The 15,443-nt window shown below is 41.2% G+C and overlaps 1 protein-coding gene across 3 annotated transcripts in view; it reads right to left on the bottom strand.

The window, feature by feature from the left end:
• Positions 1 to 7,770: 7,770 nt before the first annotated feature.
• LOC132259944 (leucine-rich repeat-containing protein 24) overlaps positions 7,771 to 15,443 on the bottom strand; it is a 57,304-nt gene continuing 49,631 nt past the window's right edge. For all 3 annotated transcript variants that reach the window (XM_059757785.1, XM_059757784.1, XM_059757783.1), the window contains 2 exons: positions 11,272 to 12,925; positions 7,771 to 10,666 (listed from right to left, as the gene is read on the bottom strand). In XM_059757785.1, coding sequence (XP_059613768.1) covers positions 9,864 to 10,666; positions 11,272 to 12,790 — 2,322 coding nt within the window. In that variant the 5' untranslated portion in view covers positions 12,791 to 12,925 and the 3' untranslated portion in view covers positions 7,771 to 9,863. The remainder of the gene's footprint in view (positions 10,667 to 11,271; positions 12,926 to 15,443) is intronic.

Genomic DNA, 15,443 nt, shown 5'->3' on the forward strand with positions numbered 1-15,443 from the left:
ATTGCCAAGAGGATTTACATGACCACACACTAATCTAGTCCACAATAATTTCATCGCCAATAAATTTTCTGAGACGACGACTTGAGATGGACGTAAATTGAGTGGAGTAACCCAAGAGAAGGAACAACCCTGCCAATATTCTTCGTTGACTTTTATGATTTTGTTCCGTTCAATTTAAGCGCCATATAAATTTTTATAGCCAGTCCCCAGCACCAATAAAGAAGCCACCCATTCTTGGGCTATAGCAAGAGTGTTCGCGAAGAAAATGCACTTGAGTGCGTGAATGTATCTCATTTTATAAGGTAGAGATGACAAGGATGAGTGTTCGGGCAGCGCAATTTCCCACTCTTTATCACCGGATATACTTTCTCACAGTGACATTCATTGGATATAAATGGAACACCATTAAGTGTCGACGAAAAGGGAACGCTCGCAAAGTGTCCTGAGAATTCAACAATTATTCGCTTAATTTAACCCTTGGCATTTCAAAAATTTGGAAATTCTCTGTACAGAAGAAGAGATTTCTATTCTATGGAAAAGGCAACTGACATATAGATTCGCAAACATTGAAATGCCGCCATTTCTCCCATTATAAATTATGATTTTTCCCTCTGGGGTAATTTTAAATGAGAATACGACAAAAAATCCTTCCTCCAAAAGAATGTACCTTGGCAGGTCTATTTTAAGATCGCGAGTCGTATGTTTGTTCAGTTCCGCATCAGTGTTGGCGGAACTCGAGCTCTTGTCATCCTCAGCAAACACTGACGCCCACACGAGCAGGAAAGATTCGTAAGAATTTCTGAGGAAAAGAAACAATATCTGTCAGAAAAGTAAGTGTAAAAATGATAAAGCTGACCCTTTTGGGGAAAATCTATTGAGTATATTAGTGTCAAATGTAGGAAAATCAATGTCAACAGTGATTATTTGCATAATACTGAGTACAGGGCGTGAATTATAGCTGTCTAAAGTGTTGGAATTTTTGATGAGACTCCTTCATCCGCATATTAAAACGGGCGAAAACACCAAAAGTAATCCTCGCGCGAAATTATATTTCTCTGGCATCACGCCCTCATATTATTTCGGGTGAGTCGGTTGAGAGTGTTTAGTCGCAAATGAGTAAATCCATAAATTTCCAGCGCAGACGATCCTGGGAATTTTAAGTCCTTCCTTCCTGCCTATGGGAAAGAGTGTGGAAAAGCTGCGATTCTCGTTATGTGCCACACATCATTGCCAACGATAAGGGCAGAGTGCGTGGCTCATGATGGTTGGGGGTGGAAAGTTTTGTTTAATTTAGCACAGCGAGAGAGCTCGAGGCCTACCCGCCAGATACCATGATACGTGTGCGGTTGGAAGTGTCTGATATTCCATCCTTGCACTCACAGCGAGCTAATAATTCAGCCTAGCAAAGTCAATTAAAATCCTTGAAATTAAATTGCCTGATTCAATTCAATACGGTGGGAAATTCACGGGAAATCGCACTGATTGTGTGCCTGAAAGAAAGTTAATAACTGGAAACTCTTGAGTGTTTGTGAGATTGAAAATTATTTCCATGTTGCTGAGCGAAATATGATGAATTGAATTATAGAGCTCGAATATGCAGGAAGTTGGAATGTTAATGAACACATAATTGGGCAAAGCTTCTTGTGGTTCTGATGACCCTTTAAGGCAGGAGAAGACTTCTAGTTGCACGTATTTGAAATTGTAGCAGCCGAATAATGAAGGAAAGCACACTGAAAACTTTACAATACTTGTTGAAAGAAAATCCCTTCATCCCATAATAATACATATCTCTGGCTATTGACAAAGCGCGTGGGAAATTTTAAACAAATATTGATTTATCAAGTTGAGAAATGCTATTGTTTGTCCGCAGTCAATTGAACAGATATTTTTCGTGCATTTCCCACCCACGCGATCTTCCGCAAAGTATTTGCATAAGATCCGCCTTTTGGGAATACTTGAGAGTTACTCTGCAAAAGAATTGTTTGCAAGGATGTTTTTCTTTCCCGTGGGGATGAAAGTGAAATTATTTTTCACACAATCAGCGCGCGAGTGAAGTAATAGAAAAAGAAGTCATCTCGGAGGTTCTTTCAATTCAATTACGATGTTTCTCACGTAGAGCGCCTAATGTCTGAGGAGGTGAATTTAATGAGTGTCATTACAGCCCAAAATTCGGCTGCCAAGGAGGAACTTTTCAAGACCGCACACACCCACTTGAGCCGCAGAGAATTCAACTCCGATAAAACTTGCCAGAATGGAAATAGCAAAAAGATTCACGGAGATGTGCATGAGTCAAAGAGGCGAGATTGTACAAAAGTGGCGCGGTATTGTATAAGTTTTCGCTGTAATTGGCTCTGTTTTCGCCACTTTGACAATGGGAAAAATTTGCGAGAGACAACCAGGAAAACACGGCATTCGAGTGGTTTTTCCGGCTCCAAAATTGCCCAGATTAAACAAGCGCCACAACTTGTTTACCATATTCCATATTGAGGGCGTCTCCGGGTGCCAAAGTAAGTACATCCCTCGCTGGAAATTTGTATGTCTCAAGTGATTCTGGACTGGTGGGTGGGAAGGTGGATAGCTCAGGGTTGTAGAAATATTGTGCTTGGAAAGTTTTCATGCCTCGGACAAGGACAACAAAAAGTTTGTACTTCAATTTTCAGCTGAGCAAGAGCTCCCCAGTATACTAAGATTTTGTATTATGATGAGAACATCTGGAGCTTCTCTATTGAAGATAAATTAAATGTCCTCTTGTTTCAGGAGTACCAAGTAATTAATACGGAAACTGGCTATGGTTTGAAAGCATCTGCTCTCGCATGAGCTTTTCTGGTTATACATATATTGAGAATTGAAAGCTTATGTCGCATTGCAATGCTGGTGTTTCAATTCTCTGTCATTGAAACATCTTGCTTTGCGTTCAAAAATTTCTTCCTTCCCTAAACTTGGTAGGAAATGAATATCTAGTACTCATTTTATTAAATTGACCTCATTTCTCTGCATAATAATAGAGGAATTATGCACCTGAAATTGCTCTCACAGCGTCTTCCTGCGATCTTGCGCAAATTTACGCACCCAAAGTTGTCAGCAGTTCCACTCTCTCACTTAAGCACAATTCTTATGGTACAAAAGTGATTCATGAATAAATTGTCAATGCACTCAGAGTCTCATGAAAAATTGAAGAAGCATGAAATCTGGAGAAACAGGAGATAATTGATATTTCATTTAACCAACACGCTCTACTTTCATTGCCATTTAGCAGCAAAATCGATGCGGATGAGCAGGAAACTCCAGAAGAAACTTTCAAAGACGTACAGACGGAGTATTTAAAAGATTGAAGAGGGGACTAATCACAAAAAGTCAGCTATAGTATCAATTTCATTAAATTCTCCGCCAAGGGAATTTGGAAAATTGCAAGTTTCTTACCATCAATGGTTAATGGCCAAAGTTGAGAGCTCTCCAGCATTACAGGTGGCTTCTGTCAAGAGAGGTGGCAACCTGAGTATGTCTCCATGGTTTTAATTCAATGCTCCGGGTCGCGGTGCTCGAAAGTGTGTCACTCCATATAGAATTTCCATGTACACACTCCATGACGAGAAATCAATACAAATGTTGTCTCGCATTGACAATCGGATTTGCGCCACCGTGAGGCTTTTCGTTTCCCTGTAATTTTCTTTCACGCGGCGAAACAGGAGTGAGAGGGTGGGTTATTGTTGCCATTTTCATTTCGGTGAGAAACTCACAAAACGATAATTCACTCCGTCATTTCTCAAACAAACCCTCACACAATTGATGCTCCGCCCGAGATGTGTGGATGAGTTTTGGTAATAATAGGGGTTGGGAGGATGAGCCCTTAACCGTATGATGGATGCGAACAATAACTAATTTCCCGCCCCCTCCAAACTAAGAGGACTCCTTGTCGGTTGACAAATGGAATTATGCTGATGATTATGAGAATTGAAGTGTGTTTTTAGCCCAGAGAAACTCAATTAGATGGAAACTTGTCTCTCCCCAAACTGATACATTATTCCCGATTCTCTGGGGGTTTTATGCTCTTTAAAATATTACACCCATCAGCTTAAAGCTCCTCAACTTGCCAGCGCGGCACGTCGATACTGAGAGACACCGTGGAGAAAATGCTTAAAATAACACCTCCGAGATTTCCATTTAGCCCACCCTGTCAACAGTATTATTCTCCCTTTCATGGCCAACGGCGGATATATTCGTGCAGAAACACAGCAAAAAGTGCACAGAAGGGAGAAAAAAACGAGAGAAATGGAGCTGAAAGCACGCAGAGGGATTCTTGGACTATATTTGCCCGATCACGCACGTCCCGAAAGATGGGAGAGGCGGAAAAAAGGCCCTGAAAGGCGCAGAGGATGGAATTGGAACAGATTAGTGAGAGAAGATGGGAGGTTAACGTGCTGTGTGTCCATCGCATTTGTAATCTTGGATAACTTCATTATCCCTTCTCAGTGTCATAATCGGCTTTAACCCACAGTATTTATTTATATTGACTCTCCCGGCGATGTTGTTCCCCCTTCTCTCTCCCCTGCAAAAATATGCTAACCACATGGCCACGCAATTGTTAAAGGATTTGTGGAGCCCTGCGGCACGAGGAAAAATCATATTTTGACTGGATGATTCTCGCTGTAGAATAAAGATTATGTTATTTTATGCCAGCATTCAGCAGGGAAACATGAATCGATCCTACGGACACTGACGGCGATATGAAATTTAAAACGCATGCATTGAAATATGTAGCAATTTTCGTAAATATTATGCTAAACTCATATAAACACACATAATTTGTGATTTATACACACATAAAATAACGTCGTAAAAAACAGTTCTTAATAATTTTGTTAGATAATGCTTTCATCATGAATTATGTAATTTCTCAGCATCACATTCAGGTTGAAAAGCGTTGTCATCACTATAATGCTGGGTATTTTTCATTAATATCAATTTGTTTTTATTTAATTAACTTACATTTGTTTGTTTTTTTGAAAATGTCAGTCATCATAATTAAATATTGAATTAAATTGCTAAATATAATTATGAAATGAGTGTTATTCGTGTTATTGGCTCGCTGAAGATAATATGAAAGTTCATATGATGTTTCGAATATTTAATAAAAACATCATGGAATATTTATGTGCAGAAATTAATTGTTAAGTGAAAAGTGTAGTCCAATTAGTTTATTCCAATTGAACCACTCAAATTAAGAATGCTCATGTTTTAAGATAAGAAACTTCATTTGACTGATTAAATCGTTTTTCCAGGAATGGATCCAATCGAGGTATATTCAGATGAGCATTGCGTGAAAAAAATCCGTTCTTTTTCGGTGGAATGGCAAGTGACATTGTCCCTACTCACATTTTCTGACATTCAAGTTTATAGGATCAGCAGCACCGAGTGTGAGATGTTTTCGAAAATAATGGGAATATGATTCGTTCAAGCAGAACAATCTGAATTGTTTTCCGTTGAGGAGAATCGCTTGATAATATTGTGTGGATCGAAGGAAGAAATTTCTCTCACGGGATGATTTAAACTCAGCATCTTCTCTAAATCTTTATGCTTCTTGGGATGGGAGTTCAGACCAAAATTCTCCCGATGGAATTCATGCAGCCATCATACATTTGCCATTGCGAAATGGTGAAGTGGGATAACAAGCATTGGGAGTGACAGTAAAAGGACACAAGTGAGCAGTCCTGCTCGACCATAACAAGGCCTTGGAGAGACTAATAGTATATTATTAGAATATATTGTGGTGGATTTGTCATAGCACGAAATAATTTATCACAGAGCCAATTATTTGGCCGCACTTTGCCCACGAGACCTTTCAGCGGACTTTTATCTCGCCCAGAGAGCATTTAAATACTCCCAAATTACTGCCGCCTAAAGAGATTTCTAAGGCGAAAGCATGGGTGAAATTAGGGATAAGAATGCCGAGGTTAAAAAATCTGGATTGCCCATTAATTCAATTATGAAAAGGAAAGGCAAAATGCGAAAAAATGAGTTTGGAAGTACCCTTAAAAATTAGAGAATCCGGAACCAAATAACATTCCTCTGCTATTCGAAATAATTACACGCGGAGAGTCTCAATTTACAAACTTTTGCTATCATTGAAAAGTTTTTCTTCTGGCTATTCCTTCGCCTGCCCAGAAGCTCTCTCTCTCTCTTTCTCTCCCCCTTGAGTCTGCTGGTGGAAAAAAGTGAGGAAAATCGTCAGGGAATCTCCATAAAATATTAACGCCCTCGGCAATATTCTTCCTTATGGTGCGTTGTGTAATTTCCCCAGCCGACGTGGTCATAAATTTCAACAACGACAAGACGTGGTTGAGGAATTTAAAGATTTTCCCAGACTGGCAGGGTTTCACAGCCACAGATTAATTTTTTATTATGTTATCGAATGCCCAACAAATTAAACCCAGCGTTTATTCAAGTGAAATCTCCGAATTATTCAGTTCAATTTGGTTGTGTTGATGGGAAAATCTCCAGGTCGATTGCAGGTCACGAAAGCAAATTTCCCTCATGTGAAATTGGGGATGAAAATTAACGGATATGTGCTACAACGGATGTTGTTTGAACTCGCAAAGCTGTGATTATGAAGTGGTGCGGATGGTGAATTCTCCGAACATCACCTGAAACGATGACGCCTGGCAAATGAAAATAAATTGACTTTGACCCATTTATGTTCAATTCCAATCCATTTTCATTTTCCCCTGTCGCATCTTTACTCTTCACTAAACATTGTGAATGACTCTTGTATGCTGCATGAATTGCCGAGCATAAAATGAACAGTGGCGAAATTTCAAAGGTGAAATTGCTCTAGCACTTGTATATTGTAAAGGTTTGCCGAAGAGTGTGCAACAAAATTGATTGTAATATTCATTGACGATCGAATTTTGTGTACTTACGAAACTCCGTGGATATCATCGGTAATTATAATTGATGCTGAAATTTTTCACCATTAGCTCAAGTTTCACATCAAAAATTGGGTATTTTGTTGCAGAACCCGCAACTGAACTGCGAATCAGACCAGAATGTACTTCAATTTGCGCTTCTCCCGCCCCAGAAAACTGATCATCTCCACCAAACTGCCACCCATCGAACGACCTGATTCACTTCGTCTCCTGTGCATAGTTCATTCAATGGTCTGAGCTGAGAGAGTGACTCCGAGAGGCCCTCGACATCGCACCTTGATATATTGCACACTAGAATTACACGGAGGATAAATTCATGGCGGGTGTGAGTCGAGAGCAGGTGAGGGCGAGGCGCCATCCTGAAAAAGTGGATACACAGATGGATTCAAGGAGCGCTCTGTCAGGTAATTTATTCACGTGACAACAACAAGGACATGTGGAGAGCAACAGGGCAGGAAAGGAGGCCTCGTTACCCCAGCAAAGAGGCGCAATTAAAATATGATGGTTTTGCTCATTTGCATAGAAACAGAAGGATTATTAAAATTAATATCCAGACATTTCCCTATGATGAACTCACCTTTGATAAGTACGAATTTCTCTTAAAAATGTCGCTCCTAGTATGTGTTTAATGAGAATGAAAGCAACACAATTCATTACTGTATTTTATTTTATTACTGAATTGGAAAAATCTGTCTCCAGAGAGAAATTTTATACAAATCAAATTATTTGTGAAAAAAAAGTCCGATGTTCGATATCACGTAAAATTTCGCTGCCAGACAACAATTGAGTGGGAGTTTATTTCAGTATGGATTTATTAAAGTTGGAGGGAGAATGAAAAATCGAAGTATTTAATTATATCCTCTTCTCAATTTTTCGTTTATTCGAATAATTTATGTAACATAATATTTTACAGTTATATTTTTTTTCTCGTAAATATATTATGGAGGTTGGCAAGTTTTATATATCATTTATGTCTTCTTTAAATTTCACCTATTAATTATGTTCTCATTTATTTTTCATTATAATATAGATTATTTCATTATTCTTATTAGGGTATATAGCAAATATTTCATCTGATTCACAGTAAATTGTTGCTCTTTTGCGCTCTATTTACAATATTTTCAAAGAGTTTGTTTCCTTTTATCACCGGAAAATGAAGAATAAATTGGGGAAAACAAATTTTGTCAGTTTACTGTTCAAGTAGAGGAGTTTTTTTTTTTCTTTTGCTAAACTTTTGCTGATGGTGTTATTTTTTTTTAAACTAATTCATCAGGTATAAAAAAGCACATTTACTCTTTATTTATTGTTTATAAGAACTTGAATATTCGTTTTCAACTGTACAATTTATTAATGATTAATTACAAAACTAAAGTCTCTTATTTCTTGTATTCTTTATTCTTTTAAAACAAACATGCTTATTTATGCTATGCAATATTTCAAGATTTTCTCTTTTCTTCACTACCTGTAACACAACAATTCTAGGTCTATTTAATGGAAGTCAGGATTATTTAGAAAGAAAATGTTATTTCTTGTGAGATTTTTCACATGTGGTTCAATGGTCAAACTGGTCCGCCTAGAAATGCACTTAAAAGATAGTGTTAAAATACAGCGAATAAAAAACCTAAAAATTACTGGATTCATTGTACGCACTGTAGTCCAGATTATTATAAAATAAGACATAAAAAGTTGCTAAAAATTTAAATATTCCTAGTTTTTCATTTCTATATTCATAAAATCGTCTCAATTTCTTCTGCACATTTTATAAAAAGCTACGTTTTCCTCTAACTTGCTTTACGCCCACAAAACTAAGGATTGGAAGGTTTTTTTTTTAAATAGAATTAAGAATGTGTTTTATAACTAAATAGTTCTTCAATGCCATGCCGAGTTGTAGCTTAAAACCTAAGAGGGGAAAAAAATTAAGGAACTCAGAAAAGAGATGCACAAAAACCAAGTGTGACATGAATTTTGAGTACTTTTGAATAATAATTTTGTTGAGTACATATTTATACGTATTTCTTCTAATACCAAAAAGTGACAAATCAGTCTCGAAAGAGTTTTTTTTTATTCTTAGTGTCGAAAGTAATGGAATTCCCACGCGCTTCACATTTACAATTTTGCAGTTGCTATAAATTCATCCCTTAAAATTAGTGGGAAAAACACTTTTAAAACAAAGTGTTAGATTGATTCTAGAGAATTTCGGGTGAACTTTTCATTCTTGTGCTTAACAAACTTTGAGCAAATCTGCGCTTTCTCTCTCTCTCTTTTTTTTTCAACTAAACGTTCAAAATCATACACTTCGATGAAGTTCTTTTGGATGACTGTTCTGGGAAGATAGAAGTAAGAATCTGCCAAAAGATTTGGGCTGAAGTTGGCTCAGCGTTGGGAAACAAATGTCCTGTTCTCGGCGGGTTTTCCTGCACAATTACATTCTCTGTTCTTAGAAAAGAAAACACCTCTGCATCTACCACACTCACTACATGTTCAGCTTCAACGGGAGAACGATGAAAGGCACTCATTTTTACACATCTTCCTCTCTCCAATAAATATTTGAAATTTAATTCATACCTCCTGGTTCCGCTAAAAACCGTCTCAACAATCACTTTTGCTCCGCTTGTTGAAAATCAATAAATCATGTCGTTGGTCAATTGTGTGTTATGTTTTTTTTGTGTATTCCGGGCGAAAATATAGGTACTTTTACACACATTTGCAATCAAATGCAAAATTTATCCCACCCGAAAGAATATCTCTTTGTTTTTTGTTTTGTTGAAAACTGTTTTTTTCCTCTAGTTGGCACTCGCGTTCTCACGTTACATAAATTACTCATTTTTTTTACCCCATACACTAACAGTTGCGGATAGTAAATTGTAAAATCACACGATGTTTGTCGGGACGCCGAGCCTAGGCGGTGAGCAACGGCAGGAGCCGTCTGAACTCCCACCACTAAACCTCTGTGCCGTCCTCACCCTCGTCCTCGAACAGCTGACTCGTGCTGCCCACGCTCGTCACCGACAGCTTCTTCTTGGGCGGCTTCGGCGGGGGCCTGGGTGGAATCTTCGTGGGCTTCGCCTTGAAGGGGGGCTCCGACTCCGGAGCCGGTCCCAACGGCTCGTACTGACCGAGAGTGGCGGTTGGCGTCGCGGGCAGCGGCCTGTCCTTCATGCTGTACTTCTGCGCCGCCTTCACGCCCAGTTTGTTCAGGTTCAGCGCCGAGTTCCCCGCCGCGGTGGTTCTCAGGCCCAGATTATCATACACCGGCTCCGAGAACTCGTCCGCCGTCGCGACGGCGGGAAACTCCGCCGTTGTGGTCGTTGTGGGCGATGATGTGGCCGAGGCGCTCCAGCTGGGCGTTCTTGGCTTCCGCGGGATGGTCACATAGCCCTGCTTCATCACGACGGGCTGGTACAGAATGGGCGCCGGCGTGAAGGGCGACTGGGCGCGGTGGTTGGCCACCTTGGCGGCGCCCTTCACGGGATGCTGCAGAGTCCGGAAGCCGGTGGCGTAGATGCCGGCACTTGGGTTGGTCGGCTGATACACGGGGCTCGAGAGCGGCGACTTCCCGTACAGCCGCCCATCATGCACATTGCTCATGGACGTCTGCAGCGACGGTGTTTGCGAGAAGTGCGCCGGAAAAGCCAACAAGTCCGGCGGCAGATTCGTGCCGTAGCCGTCATCTACAAAAGTTTGCCGAGAGCGTGGCGTTGCGTCGGACAGTGCAACAGACTGTGTCTCATCGTCATGACTGCCTACAGAGAGATCGTGTTTAGGGCAAGGGTTAATCTCCACTGAACACATCGAGAAAGGCAAGTCAAGAAGCCTAGTGACTTAAGATAAGACAATGCAGCCACCAAGCAAACTACAGAATTCACAATCACGTGCAATACAATTCGCTTAGTTCATGCTACAGCACAAAAGGATGAAATGCAATTCAGGGGGCGGGGAATTGAGTGGGTTGAGCTCGCAGGAGGGAAACACGAATGTGATTACATTACGTAAAAATTCTCCTCAACACAGAAAACATTTATGCATGTACTAATTAAAAGTTTAAACAGTTTGACAACTGTGCAATTTCAACCCCAATTGATTCCCAAGCATCAAAGAAACCCTCTCAAAAAACATTAAATTTTAATTAATCCAACACCTGACATAATTTTTAAATTACACTTCCAGAATCAATAATGTGTATTTAATGAAGCATGAATGCCTATAATGCAATGTAGTAATTGTAATTTATCATTCAATTGGATTTAATTAAGCTTTTCATATGGCGTAAAATGTTCATCTCTACAGAAAACATGCACACACAAAAGCTCCCAATAAAGCTCATTGATGTGGCAAATGATCGACTTACCAAAGGCCGTTTCGTCCAGCAGTGTTTTCTTCACTTCATGTCCATCGTCTGTGTCAATTGCACCATTTGACTCCACGTCCGCTCTCCGCGGGGGCTTCTCCACGGGGTTCACCTCGGTGAGGAGGCTCTTCTGCATCTCCATGATAACCGAACCGCCCTCGAGCATTGATTCGTTCTGGGATTTGTCAATTTTCGAGGCCACGAGGCCATTTTCGCTGATGGACCCATTCTTGTTGTACTTCTTCACGCGCCGACAGTAGCAGCAGAAGAGGAACACCACAATGAGCAGCAACAGAAGGAAACCGATGGTGATAAGGCAGACTATGAGCAGGAGCTTTGAGAACTGGCCCGAACTGGAGCCAGCGCCGCCGAAGGGACTCGTGGGAACGGCCAAGACGATATTCGCCTCGTCCTTGCCGCCCCTGTTAGACGCCACGCACGTGTACGTTCCCTTGTCGCTTGTCCGCACGCCCACAATCGTGAGATCTGAAATGTAGTTGTCCATGCTGTCCCTGTGGCTGGCCTCGAGGGAGTTCCGGACATGTAATCGTGTGTCGTAGCTGTTAAGGGGCTTCTTGTTGAAGATCCACATGATGTCGGGCTTGGGCGATCCCCTGATTCTACACGTCAGGGTCACATTCTCTCCGCCAGCGTCCAGAGACGCTCCCGCCCGAGGCATTATGATCCTAGGGCGACAGGCAAAGTTATCCGAAGTCACATCCGACCACGATTTTCCGCGCAAATGGGGCGGGTCGTGGCACGTAGTGGGATTGGTGAACAGGTTGTGGCTAATGATGAAATCCCGGAACGGCTGCAGTTCACACGTGCAGTTCCACGGATTCTGCAGAATGGACAAGCTGGCGAGCTTCTCGAGTCGCTCGAAGGACTCCTTCTTCAGCACGCTGAGGCGATTGTTGTCAAGATAGATCTGCAGCAGGACTGGCACATTCACGAAGGTATTGAGTCCTATTGTGCGGATGTGGTTGTTCTTCAATTCGATGCGATACAGGAAATTGAGGTTCTCGAATAGCCTGTCCTCCAGCACCTCTATTTGATTGCTGTTGAGCAGGATTGTCCTCAGCTTTATCAGACCACTGAAGACACCAACAGGCAGCGTGCGAATAACATTGTTGGACAGATCCAACTCGATGAGTATCATGAGCCCTCTCAGGGCGTCCCTGTGTACATCTTGCAGCGTGCAATTGCGCATGAACAGCTTGTGCACATTTTGCAGATTGGCATCGCTGAACTCATCGCGCTTGATCTCGGGGATGATGTTCTGCGACAGGTCCAGGACCTGCAGTTCACTGCTCAGCTCCTTCGGCACGAAGCTTAGCGATGCGTTCCGGCAGTCGGCCGTCTTCTTGCCGGACACCCATTTGCAGCTGCACGGGCCACAAGTCTGGCCCCAGTCAGCCTCGCCGAGAGCATGGTTGGTCAGGATTGCCAGCACGCACGCGATGCCCAGAACTCCTTGGCGTGTCAGCGCCTTCCGGCCAATCTCGGGCATCTTTCGCATTTGTCTACTGTCTGGTCGGAAGCGCGGAGGATGTTAGGTGATTGTCATTTAATACCTCGGATCTGTCCGGAGGATGTGGATTTACGCGTGAGCTCGCTAGTTGAATTTTCAGGGCTCACTGCAAGGGTGCGTAATCTGAAAGTGCACAAAAGAGAGAACTTAGCTTTTGAAAAAAAAACTCCACTTTAATCAGTCTGTGCTTGATGTAGCGAAAATTCCTTTCGCTGCATAATATATGTGCATATATTTCCATTAGAAAAGCAAACGGGAGTGAAATGAGTAAATATTGAGCTGTGAAGTAAACATGGGAAAGTCCGGCAAGAAAAAAATTCCGCATGAGCTTCCATGATGAGAGCGAGAGAGGCTTTGGAGTAAAAATTACACGAATAATTACATTCGTTGCAGTGAAACGAGAAAGTAAATCACATTAAAATGTTCTCACACCGAATTTCTCGCAAAAGAAAGAGGAAATCCTATTTTCATCCTCAACCCAACAGTCAGTCGATGCAACAATAACTAATTGCACTGCTACACTTTCCAGGACCTACATATTTTCACAAATTGAATTTTATCCCTCAATTATCCACCCACACGCCCATTCATGATGCATTTAATCCTTTTAGGAGGAGCGTGAAAATTTTTGTGCATGACACGGAAAAGTGTGCAAGTGGGCGGAAATTTAAAACTATACAATTAAATTAGCTACAATGAAAAGCAATAATTGGAAAATCTATTTGAATCTGTAATGACCAATAAATCTCTGTGTGCATTCAAATATAAACCCCCCATGATTATTCGTTATAGGAAAAATTATCCATTGTACATGTTCATGACGAATAAACATTTTAATAAAATGTAATTAGTCATCATCTGAAAGCACGAAAATCACGCTATGCTAGTGAAGTTGATGGTTGGGTAATATATTTAGAACCACCCTCATCGACCGACGAATTCAATTAATAACAGCAAACAGGATTTGACATTTGATACAGAGAAAAAACTTTCTACATCTCCAGCGAATGTGCTTTTTGACTCTTGTTCTAATTATTTTTCTACATTGCATTACACAACACAATCTGTTTTACTGGGAGAACAAAGGGAAATTAATAATACATGACATCTCGAAGATGGCATGTATTTCGGAGATTGAATCCTCAGATATAATGTAGATGGGCAAAATTGAAAATCCCCCACCAAAGTGTCCCCTTTGAGAGACTGCCACCCTCGATGTGATCTGCGGAAAAGGTCGAAAAGTGGGCGAAATTAGATGTAAGACATTCAGGCAACTTTATTCTCTAAAAAGCCCATCCTAAATTTGGGGCTCAGTCATGCATAATTCACAACATACTAACAAATATTTTATTACACAGCCCAGCCACCCAAGAGTCGAGCATTCACGCACACACACACTCGATACATGGCGTGGAAGTGTGGTTGAATCAACAATCCTTTGAGGTGGATTGGCAGCGAAAAAGAAAATACCTGCTCTATATTTGACATTTTTTGCGTATACACACATCCTTCGCTTTCTCTCGCAAAATATGGCATCTCAATACCCAAATTGGTGAAGTTTGCGAAGACAGAAGACACATGATATTCACCGTCGTGTAGCTGCCACTGGGATCTTGGCAGAGGGAAGGGGAGGCGGAAAAATAAATAGAGAGAATAAATTCACCCCCATTTCACTGCGAAGACATCGGCGAAGAAAGAGTACAAACAGTTAACAAACAGTCTTCAGTGTTACATGGAGATTCATATATTTTCCTAAAGAGACTCGTAACATTTCCATATTCCACCCTCTCACTCACATACCCACAATTGTGCACCATCTCTGCGGATGTTGCAGGAAAGCGGGAAATTGTAGTGACTTAGTGATCTTGGCCATGGGAGTCAAGATATGTTTAAGGGGAGGCCGAAATGATGAAGATGGGGTGGACAGGATACAAACAGCAGAATTATACAGACCGACCTCTGCCACCCATTGAATCCCTCTTGACCACCCCCGCACCCCGGCAATTATCGTTTCCTCTTGAACAGTGCCGAGCTGGTACTTCCGAGATAGCAAGAGAGGGCATTTCGCTCCCAAGAGATTGTCCAGTATCTCTGGTCTTGCTAGTGTATTCACATGTGAGCAAGATCTGGCAAATGCACTCAGTTTATTTGCTAATCGCCTGACGTGAGACAGAAAGATCAATAGGCGACACAATTCACGTGAAAACACTTTGCTGTGCTATATGATATGAACACCCATTTGAAATATTAAACATCTCTGGATTACATAAATATTTTCAAAGACTCGAAGCTCCCTTTCTTCCTTCTCAACATCAATCAACTTGAAATTCAATCGGAATGGAGTTCATTTTATGTACACTTCAGAGCTGTGCATCATTTTTGCGTGAAATGAGGCAAAAGTTCCTCAACATCGCGTAGTAAAATTCAATCAATATATACTCAAATTCATAGCCCACGGCTGAAAGCTCGCCCCAAATACCGAAAGAATATCCGTTTTTACAGCTCCACACACACACACACCAACACACACAAAACCCCATTTCGCTCTGGATCCCCCCTTCATGACAATGAAACTGATGAAAATGACGATGATGCGGCCAAACCGACTCATATTTTCCCCACAGAATAATAATTTCAAATT

This window comes from Phlebotomus argentipes, unplaced genomic scaffold (assembly GCF_947086385.1).
Source record: "Phlebotomus argentipes unplaced genomic scaffold, Phlebotomus argentipes genome assembly scaffold_18, whole genome shotgun sequence".
NCBI classification, from domain to species: Eukaryota; Metazoa; Arthropoda; class Insecta; order Diptera; family Psychodidae; genus Phlebotomus; species Phlebotomus argentipes.